This window comes from Lycorma delicatula, chromosome 9, assembly GCF_047948215.1.
Source record: "Lycorma delicatula isolate Av1 chromosome 9, ASM4794821v1, whole genome shotgun sequence".
In the NCBI taxonomy this organism is placed as follows: Eukaryota; Metazoa; Arthropoda; class Insecta; order Hemiptera; family Fulgoridae; genus Lycorma; species Lycorma delicatula.
The window spans coordinates 86,661,721-86,686,983 of record NC_134463.1 but is presented as its reverse complement, the minus strand read 5'-3'; the positions used below and the strand labels follow the sequence as shown (position 1 = coordinate 86,686,983).

The window sequence follows — 25,263 nt, the reverse complement described above, 5'->3', positions numbered from 1 at the left end:
CCACAAGATTTAGTATAAAAGAAGAAGTTGTAAAAATCTTGATTACTAATGGGAACTGTGGAAGATCACTTGATACTTGTAAAATAAGCCAAGTCATTAAATATGACTAATTCTTAAAGTATATAATTTTAAAATATTGGATAATATGATTTTGTTGTTTCATGATTTGATTTTTTTCAATCATGAAAGCACTTCTTTAAAAATTTGATATATTTACTAATTTTTTTTATTATGGAATCTTATGGTTGAATCTTATGATTATTATCTAATTAAATTAGTCCTGTAATTAATTACATTGGTGAAATAAAAAACTTTCATCGTGTTTGGAAATAAATATACACAAGTGTTTAAACAATTATACCTGATTAATAATAGTAATTACCTTGCTTGTTAGCACTTCAATAAATGAGTGGCATTACACAGCTTTACTCTGACAGATAAATAATGCAGAAGTAAATGTGAAATACAGACTATGTTAAATATGCATTGTATTCAGAAAAAAATGTCTTAAACTGTACTTTTACTTGAAGCTGAGAAAGTGTTATGTTGGGAGACATCAAGCAACAATGGAGCCCACAACTTAAAAATATATTTGAAACAATGATATTGAATTAATTTTAACATTTTAAAAATAATTTTCAATTCATCCTCTCATCATATGGCAGTATGCTTTTGTTATGCATTAATGGCAAACAATATGATGACTTGGCTCATGAAACATAACACTTACATCCAGTTCACTATGTACTTATAAGACTTATTAAATGATAATGGCTAACTTAGCGTTGGAAAATAACGTGTGAAAACTATTTACTTTTAAATTCTAATTATGCAAATAACCAGTTATTACAAGTCATATTAATTGACAGAAGTTCCAAGCATTTGGATTATCTTTATTCTTAATTTTAGTTTTTAGAAGAGCAGATCAAACCCTGTTCATTGCCTAAAATACTTGTGTAATACACTCCTACCTTTCTGATAACTTTATTCTGATTCTTTTTCCTCTGTGTTCAAAAGTTGGCCCGCTAAATCAAAACATGTTCCTTGGATAACGGACACCCCAAAATTGTTGTTTCTTTGAAAACAGAATGTTTGGAGCATTCAGTGTTTGCGTACCAGTGTTCAGATTCCTGGTAAAAATCTTCATTTCAACCCCCTGTCAAAAAGATATATGTTTTTAAGTGATTACTAAACATAACAGTGTATATGGATACAACATAACTAATTATGAATTATCACCTTAAACATGATTAATCCTCCAAAAATGTGATCAGGCTAGATTCTCTCCACCCAGGAAGTTTGTAATGAAATAATAATAAAGTGTTTTTAAATATTTTATGGATCCTGACCTTCACTAATTTGTTGAAAAATAGTATAAGGTAATATTAAAAAGCGATATGCAATTCATTTTGAAAGAATTTATTTGTATTCAGTTTTAAAAAGTAGGTAATTATCAGAATTATGATGTTATCTTATTTGTATTTAGTAACCTTAAGAAAAAATTTAATACCAGGAGCTTATGAGATGGAAAGTACTAGGAAAATGTCTGTTGATTTACATTTCAATTTGATGTAAATGAGTTTTTGTTTTTTTCAATTAAAAGACTTTCTTTGCCAAGAAATTATATTTTTGTTGTATGAAATAAAATGTTTATTATTTTACCAAAACAAACTTAAACTATCTGACAAATAAAATAAAAATAATCGTGATAGATTTTCACTATGGGTTTGTAATAAAATAGTTTTCTGGTGTTTGTTATTAATTTATTGTGTTTCTTTTCTGCCGACAGATTTTATGGACGTTCAGTATTTATTTAGAATCAGTAGCTATCTTGCCCCAGTTGTTTCTCGTTTCAAAGACTGGTGAAGCAGAAAGTATTACGTCACATTATTTGTTTGCTCTTGGGTTATACCGAGGTCTTTACATTTTAAATTGGATTTATCGCTACTATGCTGAGAATCATTATGATTTAATTGCAATTGTCGCTGGAATTGTTCAAACTGTTCTTTACTGTGATTTCTTTTATCTCTACATTACCAAAGGTAAGTTGAAAGATTACACTTGCATAATTATTGTTTTACCATTTTCAGGATTTTCATTCTTTTTTTTTTTTTTAAATGTCTGTAAATATTACTTTTCATAAATATTCTAAAATTGTTTGACAATTAAAATGTTCAACTTATCCCAGTCACATAAAATGATGTCCATATTCGTGGTCTTCATTATTTTTGAATCTATTGAAGAGACATAAATGCTAGTTTTATACTGCCTGCATACTGGATGTGCCTGATAATTTTTCTAACCTTATAGAAGTTTTTTCTAGTCTTATTATATCATGTATATTCCCTTATTATTTTGCACTTTTTATTGTATTTTTAGATATTCATTATTCTATATAATTTCTTGCATACTTTGTTTGTTGATGTTTTATCATTTTCTTTCATGTTATTGTCATGTTTTGTTTCAAAAATATTTTCCCATCATTTTCTATTAATTGATTTTATGATATTTATGTTAACATTATCTATGGAATTTGCATGGAATATTATATATATATAAAATCATGAAAATTGTGCAGTATGCATTGTATTCTATCTTTGGAACCTTTTATATTTATGTGTAGATTTGTTTTATTTACCTGACTTTCCATGGATGCATATTTCAATTTTAAAAATATAATTGATATATTTTCACACAAAATATAGAGTTTACATCATAAGTAAATTTTAAATTCAAACAATATACACGAGCTAAATGGCCCTATTAAGCAATATTAATGAAAAATGTGGAGTATGCACAAATGTGGTATACAGTTGTATTATAATTATTAAACTCGAATTAGCAATTTACTATTCTGAAGTTTATTTGTAATATTAAGATTACATGAACAATATTATAAATTACAACATAATAAATATTGAAATACTCTACTGTACAATACTTGTCTAATTAAATACAATACATTATCCTTTTACATTACATAGCTACGTGTAAAAACAGCCCTATTACATTTAAAAAGAACTACTGTTTTTTTTCTCAAAAAAAAAAGAAAATAAATTAAACAAAACGATAGATAAACAAAATAGAGGTACAAAATATAATAATGATTGCTATTTATGATTAATAAAGAGAAAAAAATACTTCGTCTCTTACATGTTTAAACTTTTTGAAAAAATTTATTTATTTTTCTTTGTCGTCTCCCTTTGTTATTTCTACTACATTTCATTACTTTTGTTTTGTTCTTGTTTATTTTCATGCGATAGTTCTTGCGTAGGACTTCATCTATGCCGTTCATTGTTTCTTCTGAATCCTTTTTACTCTCGGCTAGAATTACTATATCATCAGCAAATCGTAGCATCTTTATCTTTTCACCTTGTACTGTTACTCCGAATCTAAATTGTTCTTTAACATCATTAACTGCTAGTTCCATGTAAAGATTAAAAAGTAACGGAGATAGGGAACATCCTTGTCGGACTCCCTTTCTTATTAGGGCTTCTTTCTTATGTTCTTCAATTGTTATTGTTGCTGTTTGGTTCCTGTACATGTTAGCAATTGTTCTTCTATCTCTGTATTTGAACCCTAATTTTTTTAAAATGCTGAACATTTTATTCCAATCTACGTTATCGAAAGCCTTTTCTAGGTCTATAAACGCCAAGTATGTTGGTTTGTTTTTCTTTAATCTTCCTTCTACTATCTGAGGCCTAAAATTGCTTCCCTTGTCCCTATACTTTTCCTGAAACCAAATTGGTCTTCTCCTAACATTTCTTCCACTCTCCTCTCAATTCTTCTGTATAAAATTCTAGTTAAGATTTTTGATGCATGACTAGTTAAACTAATTGTTCTATATTCTTCACATTTATCTGCCCCTGCTGTCTTTGGTATCATAACTATAACACTTTTTTTGAAGTCTGACGGAAATTCCCCTTTTTGATAAATATTACACACCAGTTTGTATAATCTATCAATCGCTTCCTCACCTGCACTGCGCAGTAATTCTACAGGTATTCCGTCTATTCAAGGAGCCTTTCTGCCATTTAAATCTTTTAATGCTCTCTTAAATTCAGATCTCAGTATTGTTTCTCCCATTTTATCCTCCTCAACTTCCTCTTCTTCCTCTATAAAACCATTTTCTAATTCATTTCCTCCGTATAACTCTTCAATATATTCCACCCATCTATCGACTTTACCTTTCGTATTATATATTGGTGTACCATCTTTGTTTAACACATTATTAGATTTTAATTTATGTACCCCAAAATTTTCCTTAACTTTCCTGTATGCTCCGTCTATTTTACCAATGTTCATTTCTCTTTCCACTTCTAAACACTTTTCTTTAATCCACTCTTCTTTCGCCAGTTTGCACTTCCTATTTATAGCATTTCTTAATTGCCGATTGCTAATGATGAAGAAAGTAAAAGTAACTATTCTTATATTTTCTACGTTCATCCATCAGCTGCAATATATCGTCTGAAACCCAAGGTTTTCTACCAGTTCTCTTTATTCCGCCTAAGTTTGCTTCTGCTGATTTAAGAATTTCCTTTTTAACATTCTCCCATTCTTCTTCTACATTTTCTACCTTATCTTTTTTACTCAGACCTCTTGCGATGTCCTCCTCGAAAATCTTCTTTACCTCCTCTTCCTCAAGCTTCTCTAAATTCCACCGATTCATCTGACAACTTTTCTTCAGGTTTTTAAACCCCAATCTACATCTCATTATCACCAAATTATGGTCGCTATCAATGTCTGCTCCAGGGTAAGTTTTGCAGTCAACGAGTTGATTTCTAAATCTTTGCTTAACCATGATATAATCTATCTGATACCTTGCAGTATCGCCTGGCTTTTTCCAAGTGTATATTCTTCTATTATGATTTTTAAATTGGGTGTTGGCAATTACTAAATTATACTTCGTGCAAAACTCTATAACTCGGCCCCCTCTTTCATTCCTTCTGCCCAGCCCGTATTCACCCATTATATTTCCTTCCTTGCCTTTTCCAATGCTTGCATTCCAATCTCCAACTATTATTAAATTTTCATCTCCTTTTACGTGTTTAATTGCTTCATCAATCTCTTCGTATACACACTCTACCTCATCATCATCATGGGCGCTTGTAGGCATATAAACGTTAACAATCGTTGTCGGTTTAGGTTTTGATTTTATCCTTATTACAATGATTCTATCGCTATGCGTTTTGAAATACTCCACTCTCCTCCCTATCTTCTGGTTCATCACAAAACCTACTCCTGCCTGCCCATTATTTGACGCTGAATTAATTACTCTAAAATCACCTGACCAAAAGTCGCCTTCCTCTTCCCACCGAACCTCACTAATTCCTACTATATCCACATTCACCCTATCCATTTCCCTTTTTAAATTTTCTAGCCTACCAACCTTTTTTAAGCTTCTAACATTCCACGCTCCGACTCGTAGAATGTTATTTTTTAATTTTCTGGTGACCCCTTCCTTAGTAGTCCCCACCCGGAGATCCGAACGGGGGACTATTTTACCTCCGGAATCTTTTACCAAGGAAGGCGCCTCCATTATTGCTATGTGAAATGCAGAGAGCCACATTTTCTTGGAAAAAAAGCAGCTGTAGTTTTCCATTGCTTTCAGCTGCGCAGTACTCAGAGGACTGAGTGATGTTGATATGGCCGTTTAAGTCATTGTGACTCACGCCCCTAACAACTACTGAAAGAGCTGCTGCCCTCTTTCAGGAATCATTCCTTAGTCTGGCTCTCAACAGATACCTCTCCGATATGGTTGCACCTTCGGTCCAGCTACTCTGTATCCCTGAGCACTCAAGCCCCCTCACCAACGGCAAGGTCTCATGATTCATAGAGGAGGTTGTTTCAGTATCATCGGCATTAACTTTTAAACCACTTTTGGCAAAGCAACCTCTGATAGTGCTACTTTTCACTTCATCCCACTATCGGCTAAGAACTGAATTGCCTGTGACAAATTTACACATGCATTAATATCTTTCTTTAGCTGTAGTTGAGGAAGTCATTTCTAGTAAAATGTTAACGTATTAGTTCAGTAAATAAATTCTAAATTATTCCCATGTCAAGCAGTTGAATTAAACTTGTATTCGGTGGCAGAAACTCATTTGAATATTTTGTAAATCTACATTAGAATGGGCAGCATAGTTTCAATAAATATGCAAATCTTTCTTGATTTTTTTTCTGGAACTCTTTGTTCCAAGCACTCAGCCAATCATAAAAAATTAGACTCATCATCCAGGCTTTTTCATCCAGTGCAGAGGTATACTCTCCAGTCTAACCCACTTAAAACAACTGTGGTTTACCTGCTTCGCCAATAACAAGAAGTTTTAATTTTTCACTGCCAGACAGTCGTGCAACAGAGCACAGAAATTCAATCCACTGGTATTTTTGAGCCAGATAATACGATATGTTTGTAACAGAGAGACCCATCCAGTGTAGCGTGATAAAACAGGACTGTTTCATCTGCGTTATTGATGTCATCGGGTAAATATTTCTTCTTTATTTCAGGAAGTTTAAAACTTTTCAATGATTTGGCTCTGTCAGTATCGACGCTTAGCTTTTCACTATGAGCTTCTTTAAATTTTATTTCACGTCTCGATTCCCAGTGTGAGAACTACCCATAATTTGCTTTGAAATCAAGTGTTACAATTTTTTTGCAGCTCTTCTGCTTTCTATTTTAACATAGGACCACTGACACTTACTCCTCAACTAGTAATGAAAAAAAAACCATTCATTTAAATCTTTCTCAATGAGCAGGTCCTTTCCTTAAAGTTTTCTTTGAGAAGTTCCTTCTCCTTCACATTTGTTAAACCATTCACTGTGAAGATCTGTAAATCTGAGCTATTGAAGTTTTTAATGCTTCCAGTTCTGCAAGTTTACGCTGACCATTGTTTGGTGGATTACTTTTTATTTTGTTGAGCAAAGCAATTTCTGCCAATGTCATATCTTTATGCAGCATGGTGACGAATTGGATAAATTATGAGCACAAACTTTTAATTAACTAACACTTAATAGTAAAAAAATAAGTGATTAAAAGAATTAAATGATTAACAAAAGTTTAAAGATAAGGAAAGTGATTAAAAATAATTTTGAAAAACGATAACAGCACCATACACAGTGAACATCAGACTCACAATGAATAAAATAAAAAAATTTCTTCGTCATAACTGCATGATGTCATGTCATCTGTGTCGCTATGCACTACATACTGTGCAGACCAGTGATAGAAGGAAGTTACCTCCCTCAATATAACGTTCAACAACAGTTAAGCGATTTAAATTGCTAATAAAACTGTGGTAGTTTAGAAGTAAAAGAAAGAAACGAACGAGATAGAGGACCTTAAAGCGACATTTTGGACTGTTAAACCGGTGTAATTTTACAAGAATTAAACCAATATGTTTCTGTTTTAACAAAAATACCCCAATTTAAATAAATAACCGGTGATCCTATTAACCAGAATTTGCTGTACATCATTTACTAGAAAATGCTGAACATTTTTTTTAGATCAACCAAAAAGAGTGTGGCTTATTAAATTTGTTGATTACAGCAATACTGAAATGTTTTGATCACAACAAATTTCTGATTTTTGATTTCTGAAATTGTACTTTCTTGCCACTGTCACTTGCAAGTTCTAAAAATCATTAAGTTTATTAATGGAAAAGGATTTAAGACTGAGCATGCTTAACAGTACAAGTACAGTACATAGCTGAAAGTTTGTTCCCTTGTTAATTGCTGTGTCTAGTGTTACTAGTCAATGCATTTTATATACAAATGTGTCATGTTATTAGTAATCGGATGATGTTATCTGGTTAAATAGTACAACAAACCCCCCCAGTACACCCATCCCGCCTAAGCCAGCCATCAGTTCGATTGACAAAGACAGGGGGCAAACCTTCGGCTCACATAGTGTATTTGTGGTTGAAGTAATTTTGCCACAGTTGAATTTGATATCTGTGTTGCAAAAACATGTATAAAATTTAATATTTTTTTGTGTGAAATGGAATTTAAATATTTATTTTAAGATCACGAAGTACTTAACTGTTGAAGCAGAGGGATGTGACATAGAATAAGAGAGGATATCATAGAGTTTATTGAAGAAGTTAAATATTTAGGAGCAGTAAAGGGATTAGTGGGAAAAAGTTAAATAATAATATAATAAACTTATGAGAGCATCTGACAAGTTGATTAAACACAGTGTTATGATCTGACAAAATTGTAAATGGAATAGACATAATTGCTGAAAACATGTATGTGCCACAAACATAGCAAAATTTTCAGAGGAATAAAGAATGGTTTTTGGCAGTTTATGTGGAGTATCTCCACAAGTTGATTGTCATTAAGGTGTTGCAAAAGAATGTTTGGTACTTAGTCTTTACTAGATGTGATTTTTGCAAGAAAATATAGGAAAAAGATGCAATAGTTAGATAAAGGATCAGGACTTATATAAGCACCTGCACGCTAAATTATTCAAAGCAACCAACATTTTGCCAGCCTTTTGTGTAAATACATGGTCCTACGAAAAGTCCTTTCCATCTCTTCCATTTAACTTTCAATACATTATTTAATTAATAAAATTAATCAGAATAATATTTCTAATTAAATTAATGTTGGCTCTCCTGAAGATAATCTTAAAGAAAATCTTCTTTACCCTAAAAATCTTCACACATTTACCCAATCCTTATCCTAAAAAGATAGTTATGGACATAGTTAGGTCATAGACCTGTAGTATATAATCAACAATGAATTGTCAATACAAAAAACTTATCTCTAGATTAACATGGAGATGTCCATTCATCTCCATTTCTCATAAACTCTAATGTTTTAGCTTTCTTTTTCTTTTTTTTTTTTACAATTATATCTTACTGTTTATCAAATTTTACATTTATGTTTCAGCACATTTGTTGAAATAGTACATTTTTGTATTTAATTTGCTTAAATTTTTTTTTATATTGTCTAATTTTATTTTTAACTGTCTACCCTAGTGTTATACATAATTTTATAAATTAAATTTTCCTCAGTAAAAAACATTTTTACTTTTCCATCAATCTTATGATTATCACAACTATTTTTTATGGACGTTCATAAATAATTTATTTCATTTGGCTTATTCTTTAATTGGTTAGGCTCTAAATATTTTAATTTCATACATAAGCATGCCATGAACTGAGATATTTATTTGTGTTATATTTATTTTGCATGTATAAATTTTCTGTTTGCAATAATAAACAATATTTATAATACTACATATTAGCTTTTTTTTGTAAATTAGGTCAAGATGGATACTTGTTTAAATTTATTAGATGTTATTTTGTGTACTTTTATCAGACCGCTTAAAATATGGTAAAGGATACATTGTAGTTATTTGCAAATAAATTTTATTACTTAAATTAGCAGGTTTCTATTGAAAAACGTTGATTTGAAGTTTTATGCTTTGTGTTTTAGTAAAAATAGCTTTTTGCAAATTTTAACTGCATGTAACGTTTCAGTTGCTTCTATTTCTTTGTTTTAATTTATGAATTTATCATTTTCCTTATAAATAGTTCCAAGAATATGTTCCCAAATTCTATAATCGTAGGAATTTATAGTTTTTGTATTTGTAAGATAAAAAAAAATTATAAATTTTGTAAATTTGTAGTCTCTGAAGTGAAGAACTTGTGAATGAAATCATCTGTTCAATAAGAAATATTTTGCAAAACTAAAAAAAATAAACTCTTCATATAAATTTGCACATTAAAAACAATCTCATAAAAAGAAATGCTAGTTCATTACAAGCTTAAGAAATAAAAAGACATTTGCCTTTTTCAGTGAATACTAATTATTTCCCCCTCCTGTACCTTAATCTGGCAGAGAACCACTGTTCCAACATTATTTTTTGTAACATTATGTAAAGCTAAAAGGGAGGTTGGTAGAAAGAAATGTTTGGTATTGGCATTTATTCTCAGCAGTCTCAAATCACATAACCTTCCAATCGGCAACTTACATGGGCAGAATGTCCCTAGTATAATCCATAAAATAGGAATAAAACATTCCATGTAAACAGTAAACATTATTAAGAGATTGTTAGTTTTATATAAGAGTAATACAACATTAAAAAACATTTTATTCATTAAATTATTCCTGCTCCTAACGTCTTTTTTTTTTTTTTAATTCCATACCTAAAAAATTATCCATGTCTATGGTTTTGGACTTTTTTTTAAAGAAAGATTAAAAAAATTAAGGTTATCTTGTTTTATTAATTCTGATCTTTTAGACTTGCTTTGCATGCATGCATAATTTATCTTTTTTAAGTTTTATTGTTTTCAATTTGCATCCTTTACTTATTGCTTTTTTATGTTATTTAAATGTTCGGTATTTTAATACCTTACTGCTCAGTAAAAACCACTAAATGCCCAGTATTATTTTTACACAGCAAAAAATATTCAAATTAAGTTGTCTTAAATTGAATGAGCCTAGCAAAAAAACTGGTCTTTTAGTGCAGTAGACAAATTAATTATTTAAGTTTTTCAGATATACTTCATTAACTTCATTCTGTTGTGTTAAGTATTACATACTCGGTTCTTTTTTTTTATCGTACGAGGTCTGTTTAAAAAATAACCAAACTTTTTTAATTACGCACCAATGGAGATATTTAGTGATGTGTGGTTGGCAGCAACATGTTCTTGGATTGTTGATATCTCATTTAGTATTTGTGCTATTGTTGGAGTACATGTTTAAGTGTTAGTAATATGCTGTTTGCATGCTACTAACATGCTGTTGGCATATAATTAAAAAAGTTCTATTATTTTTTGAATAGACCTCATATTATATTAACTTGTCAGTTTTCTTTTTATTTTGAATTTGTAAGTTAAATAAATGTATAATAAACTGTATAATAAATGCTCACCTAGTTTTATTTTTTTTTTACTAAGTTTGTAATTTTACTAAATGTGTTTTTACTACTGGTGTTTAGAAAAATTACTAAACATTTAATATTTTTCTGAGCATTAATTTGTTGTACTGAGCAATTAGTATTTTACTGAGCAATTAAAATACTGTGAATTTGTACTTTGCATTAAGTTAAAATACTGTACATTTAATCTGTAGCATGTTTTTGCTGCTTTTGGAGGTATTTTTTATCATTTTTATAAAAAATTTAACAATGGAAAGGAAAAAGATGATCACACCGACATAACATAATCACACTAAAAAGTAAATTTACTGTTTATTCAGTCATTGTACAATTGTAAAAAATAATCTATCTCAATATAGTTGTGTTCTTAATTCAACTTTCAAAGGAAATAAATCCATTCTTTTGATATCTTGTAGATTTTATAAAAGAAGTTTTAGTTTGAGGAATGACATGATTGTATTCACCTCCAAAGGATTAAGGAAAGAATGAGAGTTTAGTGTTAAATTTTTTAACTAGAAATTAAAGTGAATTTCATAGGTTGATATTTTATGGATAGGATCCAATAGTGAGTTGCTGCTTTTGTTGTTATATTAATGTATCTAGGAGAGCTATTAATTTTTACAAAAACCATTGAGCAATAAACTTAGTCAAAAAATTGAAGTTGTCGAAAATAGAATACATGACCAATATGTATTTATTAGAATTGAGAGTATTAATTAGTTAAAAATGTTCTCAGTAAGCTGGCAGAAAATATTGATATAAGGAAAAGATGAAATAAATACGAAGAGAACATCTGAATAAAAACATCTCTGTGTTATGTGAATATGAACCTGTTAATATACTTTTACTTAAAAATTTTACAACAATATATATATATATATATAATTTATTTATGTAATAATCGACTGGGTTATGTATTAGATTAATACATAACATTAGGATTAGGTTAAGTTAGGTAATGTAACTAATGATTCCGTATAGTGAACTTAATACAATTTCAACATTACTAACTCTAGCTTTGCTAAACTCATATAATTAATTTTAATCTACAACTAATATTAATTATAGATATATAATAACAAAATTGATATTTAAACTTAATTCAAAATGGCATTTAATTAAATAGTGATATTTAAAATGATAGTGAATTGACATAAAAGAACAAAAGATGTATACTTTTTAAAATAGATTCCCCAATATTAAAATTGAATGGTATGATATGATCTATTAATTCATTTTTCATTCCACTTCTGAAAAAAAAACAAAAACCTAGTTTTGCACTAAAGGAAACATTTGCATCTTATTTTAGACAGTTTTCTAAGAGAAATACTATTTGAATAATGTAGATAGGACAAAGGGCTGATGAGATATTCTCATATTAAAAAATTTTAAATAAATAATTTCATAAATGAAATTTAAAAGTACAATATTGGAATAAAATGTCGACCTATAAATTGAACTTGAAATTATGAAAAATAGAAGAAGAAAAAAGACTATAATGTATTTGAAATTACGAATGTCCATATAAAAATGATGGTGGTGCCCTCCTTGGTAAAATATTCCGGAGGTAAACTAGTTCCCCGTTTGGATCTTTGGGTGGGGACTACTAAGGAAGGGGTCACCAGAAAATTCAAAAATAATATTCTATGAGTCGGAGCGTGGAATGTTAGAAGTCGTCTAAAAAAAAGGTTGGTAGGTTAGAAGAGGGAAATGGATAGGATAAATGTAGATGTAGTAGGAATTAGTGAGGTTTGGCGGGAAGAGGAAAACGACTTTTGGTCAGGTGACTTTAGATTAACTCAGCTTCAAATAATGGGCAGACAGGAGTAGGTTTCGTAATGAACAAGAAATTAGGGAAGAGAGTAAGAGTATTTCAAAATGCATGATGATAGAATCATTGTAATAAAAATAAAATCTAAACCTAAACTGACAACGATTGTAAATGTCTATATGCCTACAAGTGCCCAAGATGATGATGAAGTAGAGTGTGTATACGAAGAAATTGACAAAGCAATTAAACACATAAAAGGAGGTGAAAATTAAATAATAGTTGGAGATTGGAATGCAAGCTTTCGAAAAGGTAAGGAAGGAAATATAGTGGGACTGGGCAAAAGGAATGAAAAAGGGGACCGACTTATAGAGTTTTGCACAAAGTATTATTTAGTAATTGCTAACACCCAGTTTAAAAATCATAATAGAAGAATATACACATGGAAAAAGCCAGGTGATACTGCAAGGTATCAGATAGATTATATCATGGTTAAGCAAACATTTAGAAATCAACTTGTCGACTGCAAAACTTACCCCAGAGCAGACATTGATAGCGATCTTAATTTAGTGTTAATGAAATGTAGATTGGGGTTTAAAAACCTGAAGAAAAGGTGTCAGATGAATCAGTGGAATTTAGAGAAGCTTGAGGAAGAGGAGGTAAAGAAAATTTTTGAGGAGGACATCGCAAGAGGCCTGAGTAAAAAGGATAAGGTAGAAAATGTAGAAGAAGAATGGGAAAAGAAGCCGTAATAAGATAGGGAGTCCAACAAGGATGTTCCTTATCCCCGTTACTTTTTAATCTTTACATAGAACTAGCAGTTAATGATGGTTAAAGAACAATTTGGATCCGGAGTAACAGTACAAGGTGAGAAGATAAAGATGCTACGATTTGCTGATGATATAGTAATTCTAGCAGAGAGTAAAAAGGATTTAGAAGGAACAATGAACGACATGGATGAAGTCCTACACAAGAACTACTGCATGAAAATAAACAACAACAAAACGAAAGTAATGAAGTGTCGTAGAAATAACAAAGATGGACCACTGAATGTAAAAATAGGAAGAGAAAAGATTATGGAGGTAGAAGAATTTTGTTATTGGGAAGTAGAATTACTAAAGATGGACGAAGCAGGAGCAATATAAAATGCCGAATAGCACAGGTGAAACGAGTCTTCAATCAGAAATATAATTTGTTTACATCAAAAATTAATTTACATGTCAGGAAAAGATTTTTGAAAGTATATGTTTGGAGCGCAGCTTTATATGGAAGTGAAACTTGGACGATCAGAGTACCTGAGAAGAAAAGATTAGAAGCTTTTGAAATGTAGTGCTATAGGAGAATGTAAAAATCAGATGGATGGATAAAGTGACAAATGAAGAGGTAATGCGGCACATAGTCCTAGTAAAGCCAGTTATTTTTCCATGGATTTGAATACTAGATCTTGGATACTGGTGTTCTTTGGTGGTTGGGTTTCAATTAACCACACATCTCAGGAATGGTCGAACTGAGAATGTACAAAACTACACTTCATTTACACTCATACATATCATCCTCATTCATCCTCTGAAGAATTATCTAAACGGTAGTTACTGGAGGCTAAACAGGAAAAAGAAAGAAAGATCAAGAAAGAAGCATTTGGAAAAATATAGTTCAAAGAAGAGACAGACTTAAAGGCCACATATTAAGCTATCCTGGAATAGTTGCTTTAATATTGGAGGGACAGGTAGAAGAAAAAAATTGTTCTGGCAGGCAACATTTGGAGTATGTAAAACAAATTGTTAGGGATGTAGGATGTAGGGGGTACACCGAAATGAAACGACTGGCACTATATAGGGAATCTGGGAGAGCTACATCAAACCAGTCAAATGACTGAGGACAAAAAAATGTCCAACATATTGGATATTGTTAGGGCTCATAGCACAGTACTGATTTTATTATCTGTTTTTTGGAAATTTTAATGAATTAGGTACTTTAATGTGTTGCATTTTTCAACACTGCTGTGTTAGCATGTTTATATTTGATATTTCCAGTACATTATTACCTTCATTGTTTGTATTTTAGAGTTTTTTTTTGTTTTTTTCTATTAACATAATTTTTCTTAGATTTTACTTACAAATTATTTCTGCACTATACTGGGTGATTCACAATATAAAAAGCATATAAAAATTTATTGAAGTAACTTACAGATTTAGTTGACGTCTCATTTCATAGCAAAGGTTTTGACTCATATAGTTCAGTAGTACCAAATTCTCCCACCAGTGCTGTTAAAAATTGATTCATTTACTGGTTTGGAATGTGCTCACATTTCACGATTTGCAGTTCAACATAATTTTCATAGAGATTATGGTAAGGAGCCTCAGTGCACATACAATTTACTTTTGGCACCAAACCTTCATTGAGACAAGTTGTTCTGTTAAACATACAAAATCACCAGGACGTCCATGCATCCCTGAAGCTGCTGTGGAACAACTAAGAGAAAGCTTTGTACATAGTCTGAAGAAATCAACTCTGTGTGTCGCGTGAGACTGGTATTCCACAAACGATTGTTGGGCACATTTTACATAAATGACTGCACTTAAAGCCATACGTACTAACTGTGGTTCAACACAATACAAATGACGACAAAGATGCTCAGCCTCAGTTTTGTATGGAAATTATTGATAGAATTGTAGACAATGTAATTTTTAGAATGAGTCACCGTTTCACATTGGTGGCCAAATGAACACCCATAAAAGCCAAATATGGTGTAGCAAAAACCCTCATGAAACTCTGCAGCACATTCATGATAGCCCTAAGGTCAATGTTTTTTGTATCCTAAGCAAACAAAGACTGTACAGCCTGCCCTTCTTCCAGGAAACAACCGTAAATGGTATCATTTATCTGGGCATGCTTCAAACTTTTCTGGTTCCTTAGTTAGATGTGATTATCAACGTGGATGCTATTACTGTCAGCAAGATGGGGGCATCACCTCACTACCTAGAAGTTCAACATTTTCTTGAGACTAGATTCCCAAGTCACGGATTGGTCATGAAGGTCCAATTGCATTGTCACTGCTCCACAGACTTGACCCTGCTAGATTTTTTCTTATGGGGTTTAATTAAAGATAGAATTTATGTATCACTTCTGCCTACTGATCTTGTTGAGCTAAAACTTGAAATTAACGCTGTAGCTGCAGAGGTAATGCCTGACTTGCTGGCTGCAGTCTGGAATGAAATCGACTTAAGATGGGATGTATGTAACATTATAATTTTTAATTTTTGAAGTTCTTTTTGAATCGCCTGGTATTTCTTCTGCTTTAGTTAACAGCTTGACTACAGTTTTCAAATTTGAATCTTGTATTATCTTTACGACTTGCAAATTTGCTGTTGTGTTTTTTAATTATATACCTTCTACTACTCTTTTAAATATCCTTCATCTTACAAGAAATTATGTGATGTGATTGGAAAGTTTTAAGACGGCTTGTAATTTCAAAATGGTAGTACTTATAGGCTATGTATCCTTAAAAAAGAAAAGTGTTTCCACTTTTCACGTTTAAGTTCTTTCACGTTCCTGGAAATTTTCTTTCTTAAAGGTGTTAAGAAACCTCTCCATATTTGTCTTAAATACTTCAGTTGAGTCAAATTGATTGCCTTTCAGTGAAAATTTCAGTATAGGAAACAGGTAAAAGTCAAGAGTGTTTAAAACACAGGGGGTTGCAGAAGCACAGGAATTTTAAATTTGGCCAAATTTTCCACGATCAGGATCGCACAATGGGCTGGTGCATTATGGTGTTAGACCCAATTCTTGTCTCGCCAGAGCACAGGCTTTTTCTTCTATACATTTTCGTGTAAATCTTGACACTTTTATAGTATTATTTGTTGACTATCTGCCCCCTAGGGGCAAATTTGTGATGCATGATACCCTTACAATTCAAGAAAATTACCAACATTGTCTTCCTATTTGACCAAATATGTTGCACTATATGCAAACTTGGACCCTTCAAACTTGTCAAACTTGGTCATGGCAAACTTGGACCCTTCCACTCTGTGATTGTGCCTTTGTTTCCCATAAACCAATTATTTGTCACATGTAATTACCCAACAAATATGATTCAGTTTCAGCCTGATTAATCAGTTCTTGGGACACCTAGTCATTTCTTTCTGCTGGTTTTACAACAATTGTGGAATGAATTTCACAGACTCTCGACCCATGTTCAAATCAATTTAAAATTGACTATACCGCATAGAAAAATTCAGTTCAGCCGTCTTTTGTAATTGTAAGTCTATTTTTTTGTTGGACTTTGAAGTGGAATCCCAGCTGGACTGTGGGGGGGGGTCATCTTCGATTGTATTTGAATCTGATGAACCAGATAAAAACATTTGACTGGCTCAAGACGTTTATCCCTAAAAGCTATTTTTAAGAATTTATAAGCCTGAGAAGCTGATTTCTCAGTTTTTAAACAAAATTTGACAAACTTATTCTGTTATTCATCCATTCAGTAAAATCAATCATCTGCCAAGAATTGAAAAGACATCTTCACTCACCAGATTGCCACTCTATGCTGAACAAAGATCTTTTCAAAAGCTTCCCTTTCCACATTCATGGGCTCTGTCTGGCGAACCTGTTGTAAAACCTTTTGATCGCACTTCATATGCAAGTGCATCACAATTTTTTCACTACATATGGTGTTTTATAAAAGTATTGATAAGAAGAAAACAAAAAGACAAGCCAGTAAATAATAAAACTCTATATTTTGTTACAAATTCATCTAATATTTGATGTACATGTATTTTATTCATCTGTGTGGTTGATATTTAAGCCCTTACAGGTGGTAATGATTTTACACACGTCTGCTGGAAGGCTAAAATACGTAAGGAAGAAATGGAACATGACTATGAAGATTATACAACTTTATTGTGCTTGTACATTAAATCTTTAAATTTGTTTTGCCGTTCAAAAAATGAAAGTGTAATACATGAAGTTTCGGTCGTTGATGATACTGTTAAAAACTTGAAATGATCAGTGTAATAGATGAAAATTAATTCATTGTCTTAAACATATTCTATTTTTTATAAAATGTACTAAAATTCAATTTTCATGATAATGAAGATGTTACATAAGCTAATCTTCATTTAAGTTAAGTATAGCACATTAGAAAGACAAAACTTGATTAGATACAGAATGTTAATTTAATGAAAATTAATGTTTATGAAAAAGTATAATATGAAAAAAGTTTATACTTTTCCATAATAAATCAGGCATTTGATTCTGTAATGAAAGTAGTTAATAAACTGAACAATTTTAAATCACCATAAGTAATTACAATTTGTAGAAAATTAATGGGTTTTTTCATTATGGGTTCTACATTGAAACCAGTTTAAGTTAAACTCAAAGGTTGGGATCATCATTTAGCTGTCCTCATATTCTTCTTTATTGAATTTTATGCGATTTTTATTTAGTTTGATTAATGTGTTTTTAATTAATTTCATTTATTCATATTTGTTGTCAAAGTGCTTTGTTAATTCCTGAGCCAAACTATGATAATTTAATCATTTAAGCTCCACCACATTTCCTCTTATCCTTTTACAATACACTAAGGTCAACATTTTAATGATAACCTAGTTTCTACCTTAATTATGTTAACGTTTAGTTTTATAGGATAAAATTGTATTATAATCATGTAAAATTTAGTTCTTAGTTTACAATTTTACAAAATATAGTTTTATTCATAATTTATGTATTTTTATTTCACTCTCATTGTTTTAAATCCTCATATAATAAATATTGGATCAGTTTTTAACATAATTGAAATGAGAAGATGACAAGTGCAATATATCCCAGTTATAAAATACCAGGTGATTCAAAAAGTACTTCATAACTTTAAAAACATATAAAAACTTATTTGGATAATGTACAGATTCACTTGAAGTCTAATTTTAAAGCAAAACATCAAGTTTTGACTCTTGTAGTTCATTGGTACCATATTTTTTATCAATTTATTGGTGCAGAACGTGCTCGCTGTTTGTTTTGGTTTCACGATTTACTGTCAGTAACTGCAGTTTAACGGGTGATTCCTAGTAGGTGTACAATTTACTCTTGGCACCAAACCTTCATTGAGACAGGTTGTTCTGTTAAACATACAAAATTACCAGGACACCCAACCGTCCCTGAAGCTACTGTGGAACAACCTAGTTTGGCGCGTATTATGTGAACGATTGCCTTGATGCCATAAAACTAGCCGTGGTTCTACACATTACAGATGACAAGTTGCAACTCTCATGAAACTTAGCAGTACATTCATGATAGCCTTAAGATCATTGTTTTTTGTGTTCTACGCAAACGAAGACTGTACAGCCCATTCTTCTTCCAGGAGGCAATTATTGTAAACGGTATTGTTTATCTGGATGTACTTAAAAATTTTCTAATTCCTCAGTTAGACAATGATAATCAAGATTGAAGCCATTACTCTCAGCAAGACACGGCATCACCTTACTACCGCCTAGAAATCTTGAAATTTTCTTGAGACTTGATTCCCAGGTCGTTGGATCGGTCGTGAAGATCAAATTACATGGCCATCTCGCTCCCCAGATTTGACCCTGCTAAATGTTTTTTGTGGGACTTCATTAAAGATCACATTTATGTACGACCTTTGCCTGCTGATCTTGTTGAGCTAAGACTTTGAATTAATGCCGCAGCTGCAGAGGTAGTTCTTGGCTTGTTGATGCAGTCTGAAATGAAATAGATTTCAGTTGGGATATATGTCGCATTACAAATGGAAGCCATATTGAACCAAAGTGACGACAAACTTGATGTGTTTTGTTGCGAAATGAGACCTCAACTGAATCTGTAAGTCATATCAAATAAATTTTTACATGCTTGTAGAGTTGTTTTGAATCACCTGGTATAGTTTAGCTGTGCTTCAATATATTAATCAGAAATCAATAAATCTCTGAAGAAATACAATAAGTTAATTATTTTTTTTTTTTAAATTTTATATAAGTTTTATTTAACTGCTAAGTATGGTCATTTTAATTTAACCAATCTTAATATCTTAGTTGACAACTTATGTTACAATTTTTTAGTATAGTCTGGTTGGTTTAGCCTATTTTTGAAATTCTATGTACATTTGAAACTGGAATTTTTGTATAGAAAATACACGTTTATTTTATGAAAATGATAAAAAATATTTTATTTGAAATATTGTCAATTGCTAGCCATACATTTTTCTCTCATCTTTCTGACAATTTATCAATGCCACCACAAAAAAATTGTTGCTCTTTTAAGGCAAACCAGTCATCAAGCCATTTTCATAAGAAGTGAAGCGCTGCTCAGCAAGTGCATGTCCCATTGATGCGAATAAATAGTAGTCAGACAGAGCCAAGTGTGGGGTGAGTAAGCCACATGCAAAAGTATTTCCCAACTGAACGCCTCAATCGCTTCCTTGACCAGTTTTGCTGTGTGTGATGGTGCATTATCATGAAGCAAAATCACTGTGTTACCTTTTTTGATATTCTGGTCGTTTTTCACGCAATGCTTGATTCAAATCGATCATTTTTTGTTGGTAGTGTTCAGTATTAATAGTTTTGCCAGGTTTTAGCAGCTCATAATAGATACACCAATCTAATCCTACCAAACACAGAGCGTTGTCTTCTTTCCATAGCAATTTGGCCTTAAGTTGATGTTGATGGTTCGCCTGGAGTTACCCATGATCTCTTACACTTAGGATTCTCGAAATATATCCATTTTTCAACACCTGTCACAATTTCTTGAAGAAATGACTTTTGTACCTGGCGAGCAGCATTTCACAAATGGTTTTTCGATTTTCTTGCTGTCTTTCATTCAGTTCATGTGGAACCCATCTTCTGGATCTTTCCCATGGCTTTCAAATGTATGGAGAGACAGCTTCTCTTGTTATATTTAACTGATCCGCGAGTTGTTGCTTTTGAGGATCATCCTCATCCAATAATGCTTGCAGTGTCTTCAAACTTTTTTTGTGATTTTCCACGTTCTTAGTTTCTCACGTCAAAATCACCACTTTAGAATTTTTTAAACCACTTAAATTTACCTAGAGCATGCTCATCGTAAGCTTCAACAGTCATTCAATGTGATTCTGCAGTATTTTCTGTTACTATTAAATTATAACAGAGAATCAATGCTGTCTGCAAATCGTAGTTTCTAGGGACAAAACTTATCATGTTCAACGCTATTTAAAATTATGCTATTTTATGAAACTTGTATTGTTGTGAGTTGATAATCTTTGTTAGCTGTCAAAGAAATCAAATGGTGCCAATAATGCGGTTTGATGGTAACTACATTGACAGCTAGGGCCATCTATGGGCAAATTTTGGTTTCATATTTTCACACCTGGTACTATGAACATTTTTGAAACAATATTTATCCAATTTTATATGTGTGTGTGTGTGTGTGGGTTTAATTGGTAAACTGTAATAACATTTTATAAATCCTAGTTTACTTTAGAATATTGGATTTCGGTGTGATTGACAGAATTTATCTTTGATTTTTTGTAACAGCTTATTTTTTATTGTCTTAATTTAGGCAGAACAGTAAACTACCCTGAGCACAGAAAAATTCCTCAATGGAATTTTTACTATGCCTTTATTTATACTTAATTCTTTATTCCTTGGATGAGTGCCTTGGGATTTCAGTCATGCCATCTGTGATATCATGCTGGTATTTTCTAACAGTCACTTTAACGGAGCTCAGTGTAATCACAATCATCTGTATACAAGGATTCTGTTTTCCCACCTGGATCACACCAAAAGTCCAAACTATCAGCTGAGCTTTGTACTTTTGTAAAGCTGGTTTCCTATTTTTCATAATATCAAATCTAAAAATATGATCAGTTGCCATGTCTGTTTTTTTTTAAATGTGTGGCGTTAATGGGTTTTTCTTTGAGAAACAGCGCTCAACCATTTGGGTTTTAAAAAAATTAAAATTTATAACCAAAATGTAAATTCACTCAAACTTTCAAGTAAAATTGAAATAATCAAAATTTCAAGGGATAAATTAAAACAAGATTGTTATTTGTTATTATAAATAATTGAATAAATTTCTAAGAAGTAACATTAATTTCATACATTAAACATCAATTTGTAATAATTGCTATTGTTAGCTCTGTCATAGACTAAATATCAACAGATAAGCAAAAACAAAGGCTATATTTTTTTATACCGCTAAAGCATTTCACTTAAAAAAATTTATCATGAGAAGTTTCTTTGAACTATTTTATAAATAAAAACAATAAAGTTAAGTTTTCTGTTAGGTAAACCATTTGTATTCAGAGGATTAATATGCATTCAAAAATCAACAAATGTTATTAGGTATTTTACCTTGCTTACCAACACAGTTAATTTAATAAACTAGCTAGCTACTTCAAGAATACTGGTCATTAAAGACCTTATAAAGTTGTATATTTTAGTCAAGAAAAAATCTAATGAAGTTATCTTTGTTACTTTGAATAATAAAACTTTTTTAAAGTTTTATGATTTTGGTGTTTTATAATTTTGTTCTAAGTTTATTAAAAAAAGTTTGAGAAATTTAGTGGGAGAAAAATTGCATAATGTTGTGAGAATTTTCCATGTTATCAAAATCTTGTACTTTGCAATGTTAAAAATACATCTGCAGATGGACTAAATGGTCTGAAATATTTCAGGGCGTTGAATTGTCAGCACTTGTCTCCATGATGGGTATAATACCATTGAGTAGTTTTAAAATGTTACCAAACAAAAATAAATTCTTAGTTTTGTATCAAATGCATCTACCAGATTATTTTGTTTTAAAATATTTATTTATTATACCAATTATAACCTTAATGAAATTAACTCTGTGTGAAATTACTATTCTATAGAGACAAGACATATAAAACTGGACCCAATCCTTGGGTACAATTTTACATAACTAAAATGCTTTCTTTCAGAAAGCATTTTAGCACATTTCAGATGTATTTTTTTCAAATTTTGAATTAGTTTTTAGTGAAGTTTAAAAGTGAGTAGAAATGATTCTGTAAATGAAACCCAAAAAATTTACCTTATGTTTAGCTGCCGAGCGCTTCATAATAATAATATCCCTAATTATTTTATCATGGAAAATTATGACCATTTTTTTAATTACTTTAAATAAAACAAAGAAAATGGGATTCCCTTAAATCAATGTTTGTAACCTAATATATTTTTAATTATATGTAAACTGCCTCAAATTTCTTTTTTGTTTTGTGAAAATTCTGAAACCACTATAAGATTTAAGGAATATTATTTTATTAATTAAAAATAGGCTGTATAAAGTATAAAATTCTACATTTAATTTGATGTGCTAAATCTATAGAAGATAAAAATATAATTCCTTTAATTTTTTTTTTTTACTGTGTGACCTTAAAAAGAACTTGCCGATTTGTAACAAACAAATCACTTACTTTTTATAAAGTTACAGACTTTTAATAAAGAATTTCTTAAGCCCATTTCATCTTTTTATCTCAGTTGATATAGTCTGATTCAATCTTTCAGCTTTGTAAATTTTACATTATAATTATTTGTGATAATATGAGAAATTTGTAACCAAGTGAGAAATCACCGCCATGGTAGCTGAATTGGGGAAAGTGTCCGTGAATATATTTCATATGGTTGACTGTCTTATGACTACATTCATTAACATCGCAGTTGTAATGTTTGTCAACTAATAGGTTTTATAGGGTTATCAACATAATATACTTAAATTTTTCCTCATCCAGTTTCTGAAATTAATACTATAGCTTCAATTAAAACTTGTTAATTAGTATGTCTTATATAATGGAAACGAGATGAACTCATTGCTAATCTTGTTGAATTTAGGAATTCTTTGAAAAGAGAAATCCAAGAAAAAACCTCTTTCAGATAAAATGTCTCAAAAATGTTTAAAAGTATGAATAAAAAGTTAAATTGAATGGGCTAAATTTTGATAAGTACTTAATGAAAATCTGCCAATTTTTAAGATATTATATCCTCAAATTGAACTGCATTAAATATTTCATTGAATAGAGGGCTATGAAGTAGTTTTAGCAATCTCTTTCAATCATTCTAGAACATTTTTTTCCCGTTAGACAAAAATATATTAATGCTGAGTACCTTATGGATTTATTTTCACTTTGCACCATCCTTTAGATACTGAAGGTCAAAATCAATTTACCAATTGTCAAAAACTCTAACTTGTTTCCCAAATTGAAAATTAACTTACAGAGGAGTTTAAAAATAAATATCCAGGAAGAAAAACATAGAAATGAAAGCGTTTATAGCTACAAAAACATATATTTTCTTTTAAATATCAATAGTTATTATTATATAGTGATAATAAAATTTACAATATATTTATGTTTGAATTTTCTTTAATATCATTCTACATTCAAGTGTAACTACTTAAACATTTTTTTATTAATTGTATGATATCATACATCCAAAAGAATCAGTTTTATAAAATTGCATAATTTTACATTTATCAGATTCATTGAATTTTCTGTCACTGTTAATAAAATTAAATTCAGTTATTTAATCCACAAACTTAACAAAATGATACTCATATAGAGAACACTTTTGTTGTTATAACATATTGTACAATTTTTAATATTACACATTGTTAAAAAAATAATGTTAAAAATAAAATCTTCTCTGGGCATGTCCTGAGACAGAATTTAGCCCAGCTCTATTTATGTAGTGTCATTATTATACTGCAATCACACATTAATTTATAATATTATTATTTATTTAATATATTATATTAATTTCTGTATATTATGTTATACGCATTGATGTATTTTTGAATATAGTCTTATTTTTATGTAAATTTTTTTGTTATTTTGTAAATTAATATTGTTTGCCTATCGGTTGGATGCATGTTGCTGAATGAACAAAGTTTTGTAAATGGAATTATTCATATAATGATCAAGAATGATTAATCAGTTTTAGTTATGTTCATCAAATATACTTGATAAATCAAGCATGAAATTAAAAAATTATTTCGTTGCTTATTTCAGATTTTAAAAAGAAGCAGTGCCTTTGTGCTGTTAATTTTTTTTATGTTGCATTGATGTAACATCATTCGGATGAACAGAGTTAAACAATAATAATAATAATAATAATAATAATATGATACAATACATTAGAGAATTATCAGAATAGTTTGATAACACTGCTGTTCATAATCTCACTGTTGAATTCATTAATTACACAAACTTGGGTTACTTGAAAACAACTTCAGTGTGTTGGCTGCGAGTTTTTTTTTGTAATACATGCAATTTTTTTTGCATTACGTGTTCCAATCGTATTCTGTATTCGCATTTCCACTGATGCACCTATATCTTGTTAGCTTTCGCCTCTTTAACACTATCTGTCGATCATTGATAGAACTTTTTGTGAATTTTATATTCAAATGTTGCGCTACTAACCCAGGTGCTGTATGAATTTAATTTTAGAATTACTTAATGTGACAAAAAAAATGAAGAGGATAGATGGAAAATAGACCTGCTGCAGAGGAGGAAAATAGGGAAGAATATAATGCCTCACTGTAAATATTTGGTCAGGATATATGAAACCAGAACCATAATAAACTTGTTATTATATGCTTAACTCCCAAATCAGCT

The 25,263-nt window shown here is 30.6% G+C and overlaps 1 protein-coding gene across 3 annotated transcripts in view; it reads left to right on the top strand.

Moving 5' to 3' along the window:
* KdelR (ER lumen protein-retaining receptor) overlaps positions 1-25,263 on the top strand; it is a 90,429-nt gene that overhangs the window by 43,455 nt on the left and 21,711 nt on the right. For 2 of the 3 annotated variants that reach the window (XM_075374831.1, XM_075374830.1), the window contains exon 4: positions 1,790-2,042. In XM_075374831.1, the coding sequence (XP_075230946.1) occupies positions 1,790-2,042 (253 nt within the window). Of the gene's footprint in view, positions 1-1,789; positions 2,043-17,457; positions 18,371-25,263 lie in introns of those variants that run through there. The other variant, XM_075374829.1, reaches the window with a different exon arrangement.